General features: G+C 32.5%; 1 protein-coding gene across 1 annotated transcript; it reads right to left on the bottom strand.

The window, feature by feature from the left end:
- Positions 1-248: 248 nt before the first annotated feature.
- On the bottom strand, positions 249-2,919 carry LOC143554783 (bidirectional sugar transporter SWEET4-like). The gene is made up of 5 exons (XM_077044472.1): positions 2,839-2,919; positions 2,563-2,599; positions 1,962-2,340; positions 1,641-1,760; positions 249-515 (listed from the first exon to the last, which is right to left on the bottom strand). Exons 1-5 carry the CDS (start codon positions 2,879-2,881, stop codon positions 348-350), a joined length of 747 nt encoding a protein of 248 aa, XP_076900587.1. The 5' UTR covers positions 2,882-2,919; the 3' UTR covers positions 249-347.
- Positions 2,920-14,784: the final 11,865 nt, after the last annotated feature.

Here is a 14,784-nt window from a genome sequence, read left to right as displayed (position 1 = left end):
GGTCAGACATCATAATATCTCAACACAAGATATCCAAACAGATTAGCACCAATAGCATCACCTTTTTGTATAAGGGCCTGAGGGATCCTTTTTATTGGTTTATTTCACAAGTAAAACCATAAAATTTTAAATATCCCGATGTATAAAATAATATGTTATATCATCAATTTATATTTACATGATGGTATGACCTTTTGAAACAATAATTTATAATCGAACTCAGCTAAATCAAACAATATTTATATGATACAACTTTTTATTTTTTTAATAAAATTCTTAATTGACTAGACACATTGTCTCTTTAAACAGTCCAAAGAAAGCGGGTTGTGGCCCATTGGGCCAACGGTTTAAGCACTATTGGCATTGCCATTGTGCATTGTTGATGGGCCCATTACAGCCAAGCCCAAATCCGGTTTCTCTTTTCTTGCCGCCAACATTCGCTTTGTGGATTTATAGAAGGTTGCATAGAGGATCAGTTGTATAATGCCAAGAAGTGCCCCGGTCCCATTAGGTATCTGGACGATAATAATCCATACATGATTTAACACATGTAAATTAAACTTTAACGATAATCCATACATATAATTTGATTTCCACTCGATTTTGCTCAAATTAATGATTAAGAGCAATATTGAGAAACAAACATTCCGAATGAGAGAAATCAAGTGGAGATATATGATATTTACGCGACAGCCGACAAGGTTGTGATTGTCAATAAAAATGAAAGTTAAATTGTTGGCATGAATTATTATTGTCCAATGGGTTATAGTTTTGAATTATTAAAAGTTGATTTGCGAAATTTGATTTGAATGCAGATAACAACCCAAATCAATTAATTCTTAGTACAAGTTAAAAACGGCATTTGTTTTATACTAGAAAATGTATATAATTTTTTTTTGATAAGCTAAATGTTGTAGGGGATTGAACCTTTGACATCATAATTCACACATAAACCACCTTACCACCTCACCAAAGTCGGAACGGCAAAAATGCATATAATTAAAGTGTTGAATTCTAACTAAAAATACTATCTATATAATAATATTATATTGTTAAGACAATAACATTTAAAACATTACAACCCGTCCAACAAACCATCCTCCATCTTTATAATAGAAACCTATGCCAAAAGCACACTATATCTCTTTCAGACTTTCACCATTTCATTTTCTAACCCTAAATTATAAAAAGTTGATATAATAACTTTCATATATGAAAAAACTACCATCCATCCTTCATCAAATTTATATGAGTGTATAAAAACGATGAAAAATAATAAAATAAACATTTGTAAGTAACATAAAGATAAAAATAGAGAATGAGACATGTGAGGTTTTTTAATATAAGAGAAAAGTTGAAAATTATGATTTTTAGTTAAATTATAGAGTAAAATATGATGACTGCGATGTGAATACTTGTAGGAAGTGGTACATGGTATCTCCATCGGGATTAAATCTGAACTGCTTTCTAGCTTTTGACATAACTTGATTTTTATAAGTTATTAAAACCTTTTTAACCTAGATTGATTTAAACATTTTTGTTCTTCAATATCTTTAGTATTGATGTATGTATTTGACTCAAATATAGAAAATGTTATACGCACAAAATGCATATAACATTGTGTATAGAAGAACGGTTACCGCCATGAAGGGATCAAATGGAAAAAGGGCATACAAGAACCAACAAAGACCATTACTGAAGCAGAACAACGAGAGTAGAAAAGGCATGTATTCCACACTTTTGGTTGTGATCACCAATTTCTGCATTACCAAACCGCCGATTAGTAAAGGTTTACATAAATATTCAATCGTGTAATACATGAGATTCTAACCTAGCATTAAAAATATAAAGATGCAATAATATTGTTTTAGTTTAATGAAAATAAGTATACACCTAAGTTTCATAGTATTTATATGTATCAATCCCTTTTATTTGTAATTGTATATGTATATACGACATACCATGACAGATAATGGTGACGCATACATAAGGATATTAGCAGCAGCGCCTATGCCTCCAACAATATTCGATCGCATGTGTGTTGTGTGCACCACAGTTAGTACAAATATAGCAAGTCCACCATAGACTAAAACCTCAAGTAACATCATTAATGCTACACGAAGCCTCTTTCTCGTGTCAGAATACATGAGAAAGATGACCAGGTAGCCGAGCTCTATCACAGCCCCCGCCCCATTGGTAGTTGACACGAGCAAGCTATTTGGGTGCACAAATGGCATTCCATATAACACCCATAATCCACAGTTGAAAACAGCAGCCAAATATGGAACTGGTGAATATTGTTCTACACTTCCTTTCTTCCATATACGATAAAAAGTTGGTCTAGATTAATACAAGTTAAAAACAACAATAAGTATGTGTTCACTCTTCAGAATAATGGTAACACCAAAGGGCCATTGGCCTAAGGGTATTAAGGTACTGAATAAAACTTCGCTTTTTTTTTTCTAAATTGTAAGGGTTCAAATCCCACAAGTAACAAAACAAAACCCGTTCAAGAAAAAAAAAATCAGAATCATGTTAACTTTTTATAGATGAAAATCTTACACGGTTGATAAGAACAAAATCACTGAAATGACGTTCCCTGGCATAATCAAACACAAATTATTAATTACTTAATATGAACAATAAAAAGTTATAAACCTAATATGAACAATAAAAAGTTTTAAACCATTTAAAAACGTGGTTATGTTTTGTATCCAACATAAAGATAGATGTTGTATTCACTAGTGTAAAACATGGTGACATTTTCATAATTAGCTTTAAACACGAGACATTAATGTAGTTACCTCTAGTTAATAGACGTGGTTAAAGAGTGTGTACCTACGACACCAAGTGTTGTCCGGACAGTTTCTTCGGAAACCATGGCTGAGAATAAGAATTGTTCCTTGCAAAAGAAGGAAGGAGCTGAATTTGAGTGGTTTTCATTCTTTCAAATGCTCCAATTTATAAATCATCAGATTTTGTGAAAAGACTTGACTGCCCTTTTAAAGAATTTTAGCTAAAGGCATGATTATCTTGTGTAACATGTTTTCTAGTTTTAATGGTACTCCTTACTCTAATCAAAACCAATTTAAATAATCAAATCTTTTAATCACTTTGTGTGGTGATAATTATATCATGATAACTTCTCAAGTTATGAATTTGTATAAAATTTTGTATTTACAAATATATGAGATTTTGTATATATTGTTAATCGGAAAAACCATAGAAGTTAAAAAAAAAGAGTTTTAAAAATTGCGTACAATCGTGACAAATCAATCATAAATGGTTTCCGTCGCAATCTGTTGATAAATCATTGCTGCGAAACCAACAAGAATGGTCGCTAATTTCGGTCAGAAAACATTTTCCTGTCGTAAAATTTTTTAACGACGAAACAACATACGATAAGATGTACGAGGCAGAAAACAAATAAACACCAAGATGAAGTAAATTAGTAATAATAACAACATTATTATATATATGTGTGTGTGAGATTGTGAGTAGTTTTCCTTGATGCTATAAATACCACAAAAAATTTTACTGTCATAAGGTGCATCCTAATGGTGTACGTAACTCCGCCGTCCACACCTGACAACTCATATAGGTTAGGTTGTTCCAGTATAACGACTAATATCTGTTATTTGGTAGCATCCAACAAAAATGTGGTTTTGTTTTTATCTAGATATGTATATTTATTTAACTTTTACTAGGTTACTATATGGTGCAACTTTAGGGGGTTAATTTTTTCAGGTTATTATTTGGTGACTGATGGATTTGATCTTATATTAGGTTTTAATTAATGAGACGTGTACTCATGAGCTGAGTGGCCCCAAAATGATAATGATCATGGTTTAAGAAAAGATGAATTGTTTGATAACATAATTATGTGTGAGTAGATGGTTTTGTGGAAACTTATTAGGAAATAATGTAAGGTTTGTAATTCGTGAGGATCTGGATATCTCCTAGAATTGTGTATAAATCACGGTCAAATTGATATTTCAAGAAATTCAAATCGATAACTGCTAGAGAAATAAAAACGAATATATAATTTTGATATAAAAACGTTATACCCAAAACCAACAATAACTTAGTCCATACGAAAACCCCTTAGCAATAACTAAAAACCGTTGATGGTCAAGTGTGACTAGCTCAATGCCCGTTAGTTGTAACTGATAACCAGTCATCGTTGATTTCATTGATGGACTAGGCTGCTGATATGAGATACAACTGATGATTTGTAGCTACTTACTACTGTAATTAATGCCTAACATACGACCAATATATTCATGCAATCTTCTATCAATCATACAAATTCAAAGTAACTTCTAAAGACGTTTAAACAAGATTATCTAGAACCGTGTCATCAAAATTTGCTATTCATGATGTTGAAACGTATTGAAAAGCTCAAAAATTTCTTAGTAATTTATACAATATATGATTGGTTTACTGATAATTATGAATCTAATGATGCTCATGTTGATGCCTGTGATCATTCTCTCCGATAAAAGCAACCACATGAGAAGAATTTTGAGGCATTTAACTATGAATAGTAATGTTATGACTTCAATATCAGCCAATCTAGCTTTTAAAATATTGGGCTTTGCAATTCAAAAAGGAGTAACGACGCAGCTTGTTGCTCATTTGCCCTCGTTTCGATGTGATCATTACTTTTCAGCTTAAACTCTAAATAGTTTAATAATAACTATGAATTAAATTCCTATTAAGTGGGTAATGAGATCCACATCGGTTGGACCCTGTGTGGGGCGCTGTCCACGACTTTTGCTGGGCCGGTACCCTCTTGGCCCCTCAAGATTTCTTGGTGTTTGAAGTTTGAACAATCTAGAAACAATGGACATTTACATATTTCCCATTGCTAAGTGATTTAATTATATATTTTCCCAACTTAAAAAAAACAATTGCATATTTTCACTCACTTAAACATATATATTACACATTTACCCATTTCATTAAAATTAATATGTTAGTGGACTATCATACCCTTACCTTTTCTTTAAAGAAAAAAATAAATAAAAGAAAGAAAAAAAACATAGAAAGTAAGGTCTAACTATTATACACATAGAAATTTGCTATAAACATAAGTGGCAGCTTTACCTACACAGTTCTCACCATTCCTCTTTTCTAGCCGAAGTTCCGATATATATATATTGTCACACCCCAACTTAAGGCCTAGATGTGACACCCGTTAGTTGGTACCTGCTTTGTAAATATATCAGAGTTACGATTTTTTAGCAGAACCTTTTGAATAAAATATTATTATATTGAAAACTCGGGATTTGAATACCCGTTTAATATTTCAAATACATGTCTTTTGAAAATATGATTCTTTATAATATTTTGAATAAAATATATGAGTCATCCGATAACATCTAATGACTATATCTTCAATCTTCTAATCTGTCTTGTTTGTCTGTTCTAGCCTTTACTGTTTTCCTGAAATGTGGGGCTATATGCTAGTGAATAATGCTGACTCAATAAAATGTTTTCACAATTCATTATGACACAATCACATTCGTTAATACATAATCACCTTCGTTATGACACAACACTAATAGTGTTTAACGACTTGGTGGGTCTCAATCCCATCTCATTGGAACTAAACATACGCATAGACGACTTAGTTGGACGGTCGCTCCCCCTAGAGACAGTCACTTACCTCATGGTCAGTATGTCTGTAGTGTGCCCACTACAGATCATATATGTAAGAATCCAGACACATACGTATTTTAGCCTGAGTGTTTAGTACTACCTTTTATAAAATGCTTTAAAGGATTTGACCCAACCCTCATGTAAATACTTTTCGAACTCTTTAAATATGGATAACCCTCCATAATCTAAAAGAGTAAATATATTTAAAAAGATAGTACATATTCATGCTATAAAAAGGTTGAGCGTATTCACGCTTTTTTTAGACGTATTCACCTTTGTTCTTGATCAATGTGTCTTACTGATTTATGCGTTCTTTCTATTTCGGACCAATAATACGTGAATAACCTTTGTATAAATATCTAGATCAACAATATAGCTTCAAACCTATAGTCAGTTTTGTATAGCTTTAACCTTGCCAAATCATTTGTTTCTATAAAACATTTGGACCTTTAATCCCTTTATTTGCTTATCAATTATATGCTATGTTTTTTCTTCAAGAAGAAACATCCATCCTGGGTTTCTTCTTCAAAAAGAAACATTAATTTAACTATAGCTTTTATATTTTTTAATCATAAAGAAATAGTATTATATTCCTTGTATGTAAAAGCTTACGTTTCTTAATCATAAATAAACAATACTTTGACTATAACCTTTGCTTACAAAAAGTCTTTTTATGCTTAACTGTGATCAAGGTTCGGGCTATACCCACGACTATGGTCTAAACCATTATAAAATAATACTTAAGCAGAACCCCTACCTTACACGGTATTCAGAGTTTAGATGCTTAAGAATGATCGAGCAGCATTTTTAATCTCTATCGTGTACTAGAGCTTAAATCATCAAAACTTCAGAGCAAGGCACGCACTACGACACTCGGCACGCTTCCCAAGGCTAATCATCAAAACTAGAGCTTTTGTGTCACTTCGCGTAGCGGGAAGGACCATTGTTCAGGCCGTTCGCGTCGCGCAAACCGTCATTAAACTAATGAGTCATCGGGTGACTTGCCACGTGGCTTGATGTGGTGCCACGTGTCTACACGTGTCACGCATGCATAGGAGTTACTTCGTGTAGCGCGAAGAAATCATAGTTCGGTACTTCGCGTAGCGCGAAGCCACTCAATATTGGTTTATGCATTGTCTTTCGCGTAGCGCGAAGATTTTTAAACCCGGTCCATTCATGTAGCGCGAAGGATTCAGATTTCATATTTTTATGTTTAGCCCCTAAAGTGCGCCATCAAAACGCCACATTACACCCCCCTCGCCCGTGCTCGTGCGCGTCTGGTGCTTCGCACCTCTGTTAGGACTATTGAGAGTGTTTAGCCAAATAAGAATATTACTATGAAAATTCTATTCTTTATAAAAAGCTTCCAAGTTTTATAATTTCTAATATGGGATGAAAGTTCTCTTTCATATTTATACCTATATGGAATGCTTCCACTTTCTTCCTTCTTTTCATGTGTAATAAATTTTCTTATTTCCTTAGAATGAGATGTTTTTATTTTTCTTATCTCATTTTTCTCATTACTTGTTTTGAGAATATTTTTTATCCCTCCACTTTCAAAGTTGACATTTTTGCCCAAAATAAATATGGGATTTTTCCGGAATGTTATATATATATATATAATATATATATATGCTAATGGGGTTGAAAAATAATTTTTTAAAATACATTAAGAATTATAATGTATGAAAATTTAAAAATCAAATTAACATGTAACTTACCAACTTAAATATGACATACAATTGGCATTGCATAAAAACTTTTTTTTTTATATAAAACAAGCCAACTCTTAATAGTGACTGTCCTTGAGGATGTTGCGTATAACAATTTACGTAATTAAGAAAAGTTTATAATAAAATATACGTATATTTGAAAGTCAACTTAAAAAGTAAAATGCCAAATTTAAAAATGTGAAATAACTTAATAAATAATAAGTTAATTCCATACAAGTGCTGATCTAAATAAAAACTAAATTATGTTTCTTGTCCAGAATAGAAACAAACGATCAAGCCTATATTAGTTTACCTTTTCTTTTTAGAACGGCGACTTTCTTATATTTAGACTACCGCACTCTTTAAATTTGGAGAGTCCTGTTGCCCCACTTTGACCAGATTATATTGTCTTAATCTGGTCAACGCTGGCTTTATAGTTTGGCTTGGGCGTTCCCCACGGCCCAGGGAAACAATTAGGGGTGAGCAACGGGTCAAACCCATATAGGATCGGGTCGATCCTAACCGGAACCGTAACCGCAAGAGGGCCAATTTTGGAACCGAGAACCGAACCATGTTAGAGTGGGTCGGTTCCGGGTATGACAAGATTTGGCGGGTCGGTTAACGAGTCTGACGCAAGAACTGTTTGTGCTTCAAATTTTAACTTGTCTGCAATAAAGTAGCAGTGGTTGAGGAGTGCGAAGGTAGGTAACGTTCATCGATCTCTGATGTTATTCGATGAGAAGATACGATGAGAGAGAGTTGGATGGTTTTTAGGGGGTGTTTGGCATGGCTTTTTTTAACAAAGCTTGTAGCTTTTTTAGTTATTTTTTACAAAATAAGCTTAATTTGGTGTTTGGTTTAGCTTTTTAAGCTTATCCTTATAAGTTTATATGAGCTAATTTCAAGAAGCTTATTTGAAGATAGTTTTTTAGCTTATTTGAAAAAGCTTATTTGTGTAAGGATGTAAATTACTCATTTGTCCTTAAATGGTGATTGATTAATCTAACTTTTAACTAATATATTAAAGCAACACAATTTTGTCTACATGTCCTTCACCTAGGTTGTCCACATAAGCTTCCATGTCATCAACCTTCCATAAATCTAATTTCCACATATTCACAACAAAATATTAATCAATGATATTGACTTTTATATTTTTGTAACTTAGTAATGTAATTATGATATTAATTATTCTAATTACTGTTAGAATTAAAAAACTTATTAAATTTAATAGGTTTAAATTGTTCATCGTTTCTTCTTTAAAAGGTACATGCTTCGTTCCAAAATCATAACGCTCCCCATCCTTTGTAACCAGATTTTTCGCCTCATCTATAACCAGTTCTTCATGATTTGTCGGTTTCATAATCCAAACAACATCATATCTAATCTAACTAATACAGTAAAACAACTCAATTCTCCCCACATGTCATTAATCTAGGATGTCCACATAGGACTCCACATCATCACATTTCCATATAATTATTTTCCACATATTTACAATTAATTTAATGGAATGAATTTGGTAACGGGTTTACCAATTATGATCTTTGACCTTAACAAATCTCCTTAAATTAGTCAACAGCCCAAATTGGGTTATTATTATAGTTAGATGTCTAATTTTTGGTAGTTCCAAAAATGAAGCCCTGGATTTTTATTAGAAATTACATGCTGCAATTATAGGTTTATTTATAGGGTTTTATTTATAGGATGTATATTGCATTATATTGAATTCGATTTATTGTATTTATTATTTAATTAAAACGGTTTCTAAACTTACGGTGTTTAACAAAAATAAACATCTGCATATGTAGTATATAACATCCGCTCATAGATGCATTCTCCACATTAAAACAATCTTTTGCCTTTGAAGCTTTTACAAAGTAAGTTCTTCAACTGTTAGTTATAAATTTTATATTTAAACGAATTAATTCAGTAAAGTCTTTTATCGTTTGATTTAAAACAGATTACAATAGAGGTTCAAAGCTTTACAATGTTGGATGAAATTGTTGTTCTCAAAACATCTCTATCCACAGTTAAGGTTAGTTTTCAAATAATATTACAATATCTGTAACTAATGTGTTTTTTTCCAGGTATAATGGTTCATTTATGTTATATTATTTCTTATTTACTGAATTGTTTATTTATAAAGTATTTTCTTTTTGTGTTATAGACATAGTTTAACATCTTTTGTAATATCTGCTGGTAAAAAACTTATGTCAAATATTTGTGTTAATTGAATATGTTTTTTATATTTTATATTGTTTGTTAATATGTTTTTCACCCGTGTGTAACACGGGTTATTATCCTAGTAATTATTAAAACAACTTATTACTGTAACAAATTAAAAAATTATGAATTTAACAACTTATTATCAACTTGTAGAATATAAGCTAATTCAAACACTTCAAAAGAGATTATCAAATATTAGAAAATAAGCTGTAAGATAATTTAAAATATAAGCATGAGCTAAAAAATGCCAAACACCCCTTAATTATCTCAATCTCTTGAAAGAAGAAGGGTTAATAAAGTGCTATACAGTTGTAAAAATGTACAGATATTTAAAGCAAAGTAAATGAAAAATAAATATTAATTAATGATAAAGCTGTACAATTTTTCACACGCAAATATTCTAAGCAACTTTTTGTCAATTTTCTTTAATAATAAGTCGTACATAAGGCTTTGAGGTTTGTACACTTGATTATTTAGACACAATTACAGATTTTGTCCTATAAACATTACCAGTTTAGGGACCGGGTCCTTTAAAAATTTTGTTTTCACTTGCTGTCCTTTATATGACATAATGTCTCGCTTTTAGTCCTTTACACTAACGGGCATTCAAAGACTCCGTTAATTTTTGAATTCTGCCAAACATGTGAGGGTAGAATGGTAATTTGATCCATTATTATTAACAAATAACAAAACACTATTGTTTATATATAGTGAAAAACTAAATAGGAATCCACCATTAATTTAAAACTATATCTATATCTATATCTATATATAAAGTAAATAGCAAGAACCTCTTAAAATTTAAAAGGTACAAGTATTATTGCTTTAAGTACAATCAACAATGCCTATAATTTTGAGAATCTAGGGATAATAATGTCTTTGCTCACATAATACATGGTTAACAATTTGGTTTTAAAAATTCCTTTACAACAATGGTTCTTCAATTTTTATCAATTTTTGCCAACTTACTAAATAGTCACACATTTACTCCTTCTTCTAAACCAACTGCCCCTAAGATTTTTTAACGCCCATAACTTTTTTCACACGTTAATAATTTTTTAAAACAAATTACATCATAAAAACGAGTATTTCATTCTCTTTAATTTGAGTATGGTATTGCCATACTTTTTTTATAAACAAGTTAACATATTAGGTGATTACCAGTTATGACCAGCAACAGATCGGGTCGGGTGGGCTCGAGTCATGTGTCAGACCAGATTAGAGTAGGAACGAGTAGATACAAAAAATTGTTAATTTGGTTCAGGTTGGGTCGGTACATGTTCGGGTTAAAAGAGGTCAGATCAGAATAGGTTTCGAGTTAGAACGATGTCGGGTTTGAATGAGATTCGGGTTAAAGCAGGTTGATTTAAACAAAATAATTTATTTGAAATTGTTGTATAATTCTGCTTTGCTTATTGATTTCGCCACCCATTACGTGCATTCAGGCATTAGTTATGCGTGTGACATTTTTACACGTACCAGAATGAATAAATACGTGTCCACCGTCACATAACGCGTGTAACTCAACTGGCTATGCGTTCGACTGTGTTTTTGTGTGCACGCCGCTGCATCGAGCGGGCACTCAACTGGTATTAATATATATTATTAATTAAAAATACTTACTAATAAGAAGAAGAAACCTAACTCTAAACTAAACCCCCCAACCGTCTTCAACATGTGGCTTTCCAAATGCAACCACCACCGATCTCCACTGACACTATCTCCGGCACCGACCTCCCTACGCCGCTCTTTCTTCTTCCAACACCAGAACTAGCCTCAACCTGCTCATGCTCGATCTCTGCCCGATTCACCTCAAGGACCCCTAAACGAGATTCAATACTCACTCTTCAATGGCGTTTGGCAACTTTCCCTCAATCAATTCTCCATTCCAAAAGTTCCCAGATCCCTTCACCAGAACCGATATGAACCATGTTTGTTTGGAAATTGTCAGATCTAGTTTTGATTGAGCGACGATGCATCTTCTAAAGATATGAACCACATTTGTTTGGAAATTTACCCATTTCACTAAAATCAATGTCTTAGTTGACTATCATACCCTTACCTTTTCTTTAAAGAAAAAAAAATAATAAAAGAAAGAAACATAGAAAGTAAGGTCTGATTATTATATACAAAAAAATTTGCTATAAATGTAAGTGGCAACTTTACCTTCACAGTTCTCACCATTCCTCTTTTTCGGCCGAAGTTCTTATATATATATATATATATATATATATATATATATATATATATATATATATATATATATATATATATGTGTGAGAGAGATTTCTTTTGAGAATCGCTTTGAGTTTTAAAAACTCGAAAGAACGCAACGTAACATTATTTTTTTGAATTTTTTTAAACATACGTAATATATGTAGGTTACATGTAGGTAAAAAGTTACATAATTTTTTACGCACCGAGTCGCATTTTTACATAGGTGTAACATACGTTAAAATTAGTGTAATAACTATAAATCTTTATTCTCTCTCCTACTTAATTTTTTAATTAAATTTAATATCAAGCACATAATAAGTTGGATGGGGCTCAATGGTAGAGCACTCACTTTACCAGTGAGAGGTAGGGAGTTCAAACCTCACTATCACCAATTTATATGGGAGAAATGAGGGATGACCCTGGCTTGCCAGGGTTCGAGTCCTGATCTCACCCGGTTTTACCGGCTCCTCGCTGTCGTGCCAGTTGGCGGGCGTGGGGGTCGGGTTTTCTCCAGGGAATCCTCAATAGGTGGACCGCTAGGGGCTCCGTCTGTCCGGACTCGTGGCCGGCTCGGGCTACCTTTAGCCAATGGGGGCCGCTTATGGAGTACCCAACGTTACTTAGTTGGTCGTTCAAAAAAAAAATATCAACCACATAATCTAATCTATTTAATTAAATGTGTGGTTGAAAATGGAGTTATTAATTTTCTTAAAACTCAACAAGGTTCTCAAATTAACCCTCCTATATATATATATATATATATATATATATATATATATATATAGCCGAGCCACCACACGCAAGTACGCAACCCATCACCCCACACAGTCCACCACCATCTCGTTTTACCAGCTTGCTCGACCTCATCTCCAGCGACCACCATCACAACCACATTTTTCGAATATAAACGTGGTTGATCTTGTTTTACCACTTTTTTTAGAGCTTCTGGTGGAGGTGGAATTAAGGTCGGAAGAGATATGAGACATGAAGAAAAATGGAAAATGTGGTGGGGGTGGTGGGCGATTTTGTGGCTGGAAACTCGCCGAACAATGAAGTTGGCCGGAAGTTGGTTGGAGAAGATGATAACTATGTGTTATTTTTAATTAATTCAATATATTTGATAGGATATTTCAAACAAGGGGTAAATGAGTAGTTTGATTTGAAAAGGGGAAATACGTAATTCATTTTATTGATTGAGGAAACATGTAATTGATGTTGTTTATTAAGGGGAAATATGTTAAAAATCCAAAAAAAAAAGAGAAAAAAAAACATATGCATCACATACTATTTTAGTAATTTCACTAATTTCAGTAATTTGTATGAAAGTTATTCAAATTTCTCTTGATTTTTAAGCAAATTGAATTAACTAAGAAATATGATGACGCTAGAATCTATGACCATCACCCTAAACAATCTTCTTTTATTTAGTATGTGTGTTACACGAGTTTCTAACCTAGTTGTATATGATATAAAAACACTTGGACATAACCCAAAAGTTGATGTATTATACAAATTCATGTTACTCGAATCGAATATGCTCGAGATATTTAAATTGAGAACCGGTTTTCAAACGAATCTAGTATTATTAGAGAAAAAAAACATAGAAATCTAAAATCAAATGAAACCTATATTATATGATAAAGACCTGTAATACTTTCTCCACAGTTGTTGAGTCATTGGTCATTGACTTCAACTTTTTTACCTTTATTTTCGTGGGCCGTATCTAGAGACACGTTAAAGAGCTTAGTGCTGTTGGCCCGTTGGGTCAGTTTTAAAGATGTTTGATGTTGATGTTTTGACCTACAAATTATTGACACCTTAAGCCCAAATGATCAGACATTATACCTCATTACATCTTTTAGGAAAAAGACATCTCCTTTTTAAAAACTTAGTACTTCTCCTTTTTAATGAAAAAAATAATGGAGAGAAAACTTTTCTTTTCCATTAATTAACGCATGTTAAAATAGTTTAGGGTGCAAACAAAAAATAAAATAACTAAGATTTACTAACTATTTAAGTATAATAATAATGTAAAACGGATTCTTGATGAAAAACAAGTAAAAACTTATTAACTTGTGGTTGATTAAATCACATTCACTTTAAGTTTGATCTACAAGATATGTATATATTTATTTGAGTTCGACCTTAGCGTAACATTAGTCAACTTTTTCTCGCCCTCGACTCAAAAGATTCAATGATTTCCGGAGAAGGCCCTGATTTGATGACCAGTGGCCAAACGCTAAAAAATGACACAAAAAAATTGTATAGAGCTTGATCAACTTTGATATGTTGATCGATCGATTATCTCATGAGTTCACACATATATACTTGTTTTTCCTACCTTTTAAAAATAAATCTTGAAAATTAACTAATAATAGGTTAGGAAGATGAATAGAAGACACTGAAAACATGCATAGTAGAAGATAAAATGTTTGGAAGATGGATAGTGGTTTGACATCAAAAGGTTTCCAATGAGAATGTTTCCACTTTCCAATGTCGTTTTCTGTGATCCAATCTTCACCTTGTATTCCTTTTGAGTTTAGATGGTCGTCATGTTCTTTCCATGATGTATCCATGAATCTACTTCTGAGTGTGACTTCCTTCCTACTAGAGGCAGACCTACCCTTGTGGTACAGGGTCGGTCGGCCCTGTTGAATTTCCTTTTTAGTACTATTATAGTGTAAATTCTCGACCAACCCCTGTAAGTTACTTAACTGAGAAAATTTTCTACCCATGTGAGAAAATTTCTTAGATCCGTCACGGCTTCCTACTGTCCCTTTCTCACTTCAAATGACATGATGGGTATGAGACTCTTTGAAGTAACTATTACTTAATTTAATTATAGTTGATTTGAAATTTAATGGCAACTGATCATTTCTTCATTATATTTCAAGGCAGGCAAATGATGGTGGACCTTCAAAGTGTAATGGTTGCATTCATACATATTTTGGCCTTTTGAATA

The sequence above is a fragment of the Bidens hawaiensis genome, unplaced genomic scaffold (assembly GCF_021521415.1).
Source record: "Bidens hawaiensis isolate Kalapana, Puna unplaced genomic scaffold, B.hawaiensis_p1.1 tig00017854_1, whole genome shotgun sequence".
Lineage (NCBI taxonomy): Eukaryota > Viridiplantae > Streptophyta > Magnoliopsida > Asterales > Asteraceae > Bidens > Bidens hawaiensis.
Note: the sequence above shows the minus strand (reverse complement) of the source record. Positions and strands in the feature narration are given on the sequence as shown.

Bases quoted from the DNA above. Each gene is read 5' to 3' on its own strand.
- LOC143554783 (XM_077044472.1), bottom strand. From the start codon at position 2,881: ATGGTTTCCGAAGAAACTGTCCGGACAACACTTGGTGTCGTAG. The intron at 2,341-2,562 runs GTAAGATTTTCA...GTATTAATCTAG, and splicing joins ATTTTGTTCTTATCAACCGT to ACCAACTTTTTATCGTATAT. The intron at 516-1,640 runs GTAACCGTTCTT...ATTATCGTCCAG, and splicing joins CATTTGATCCCTTCATGGCG to ATACCTAATGGGACCGGGGC.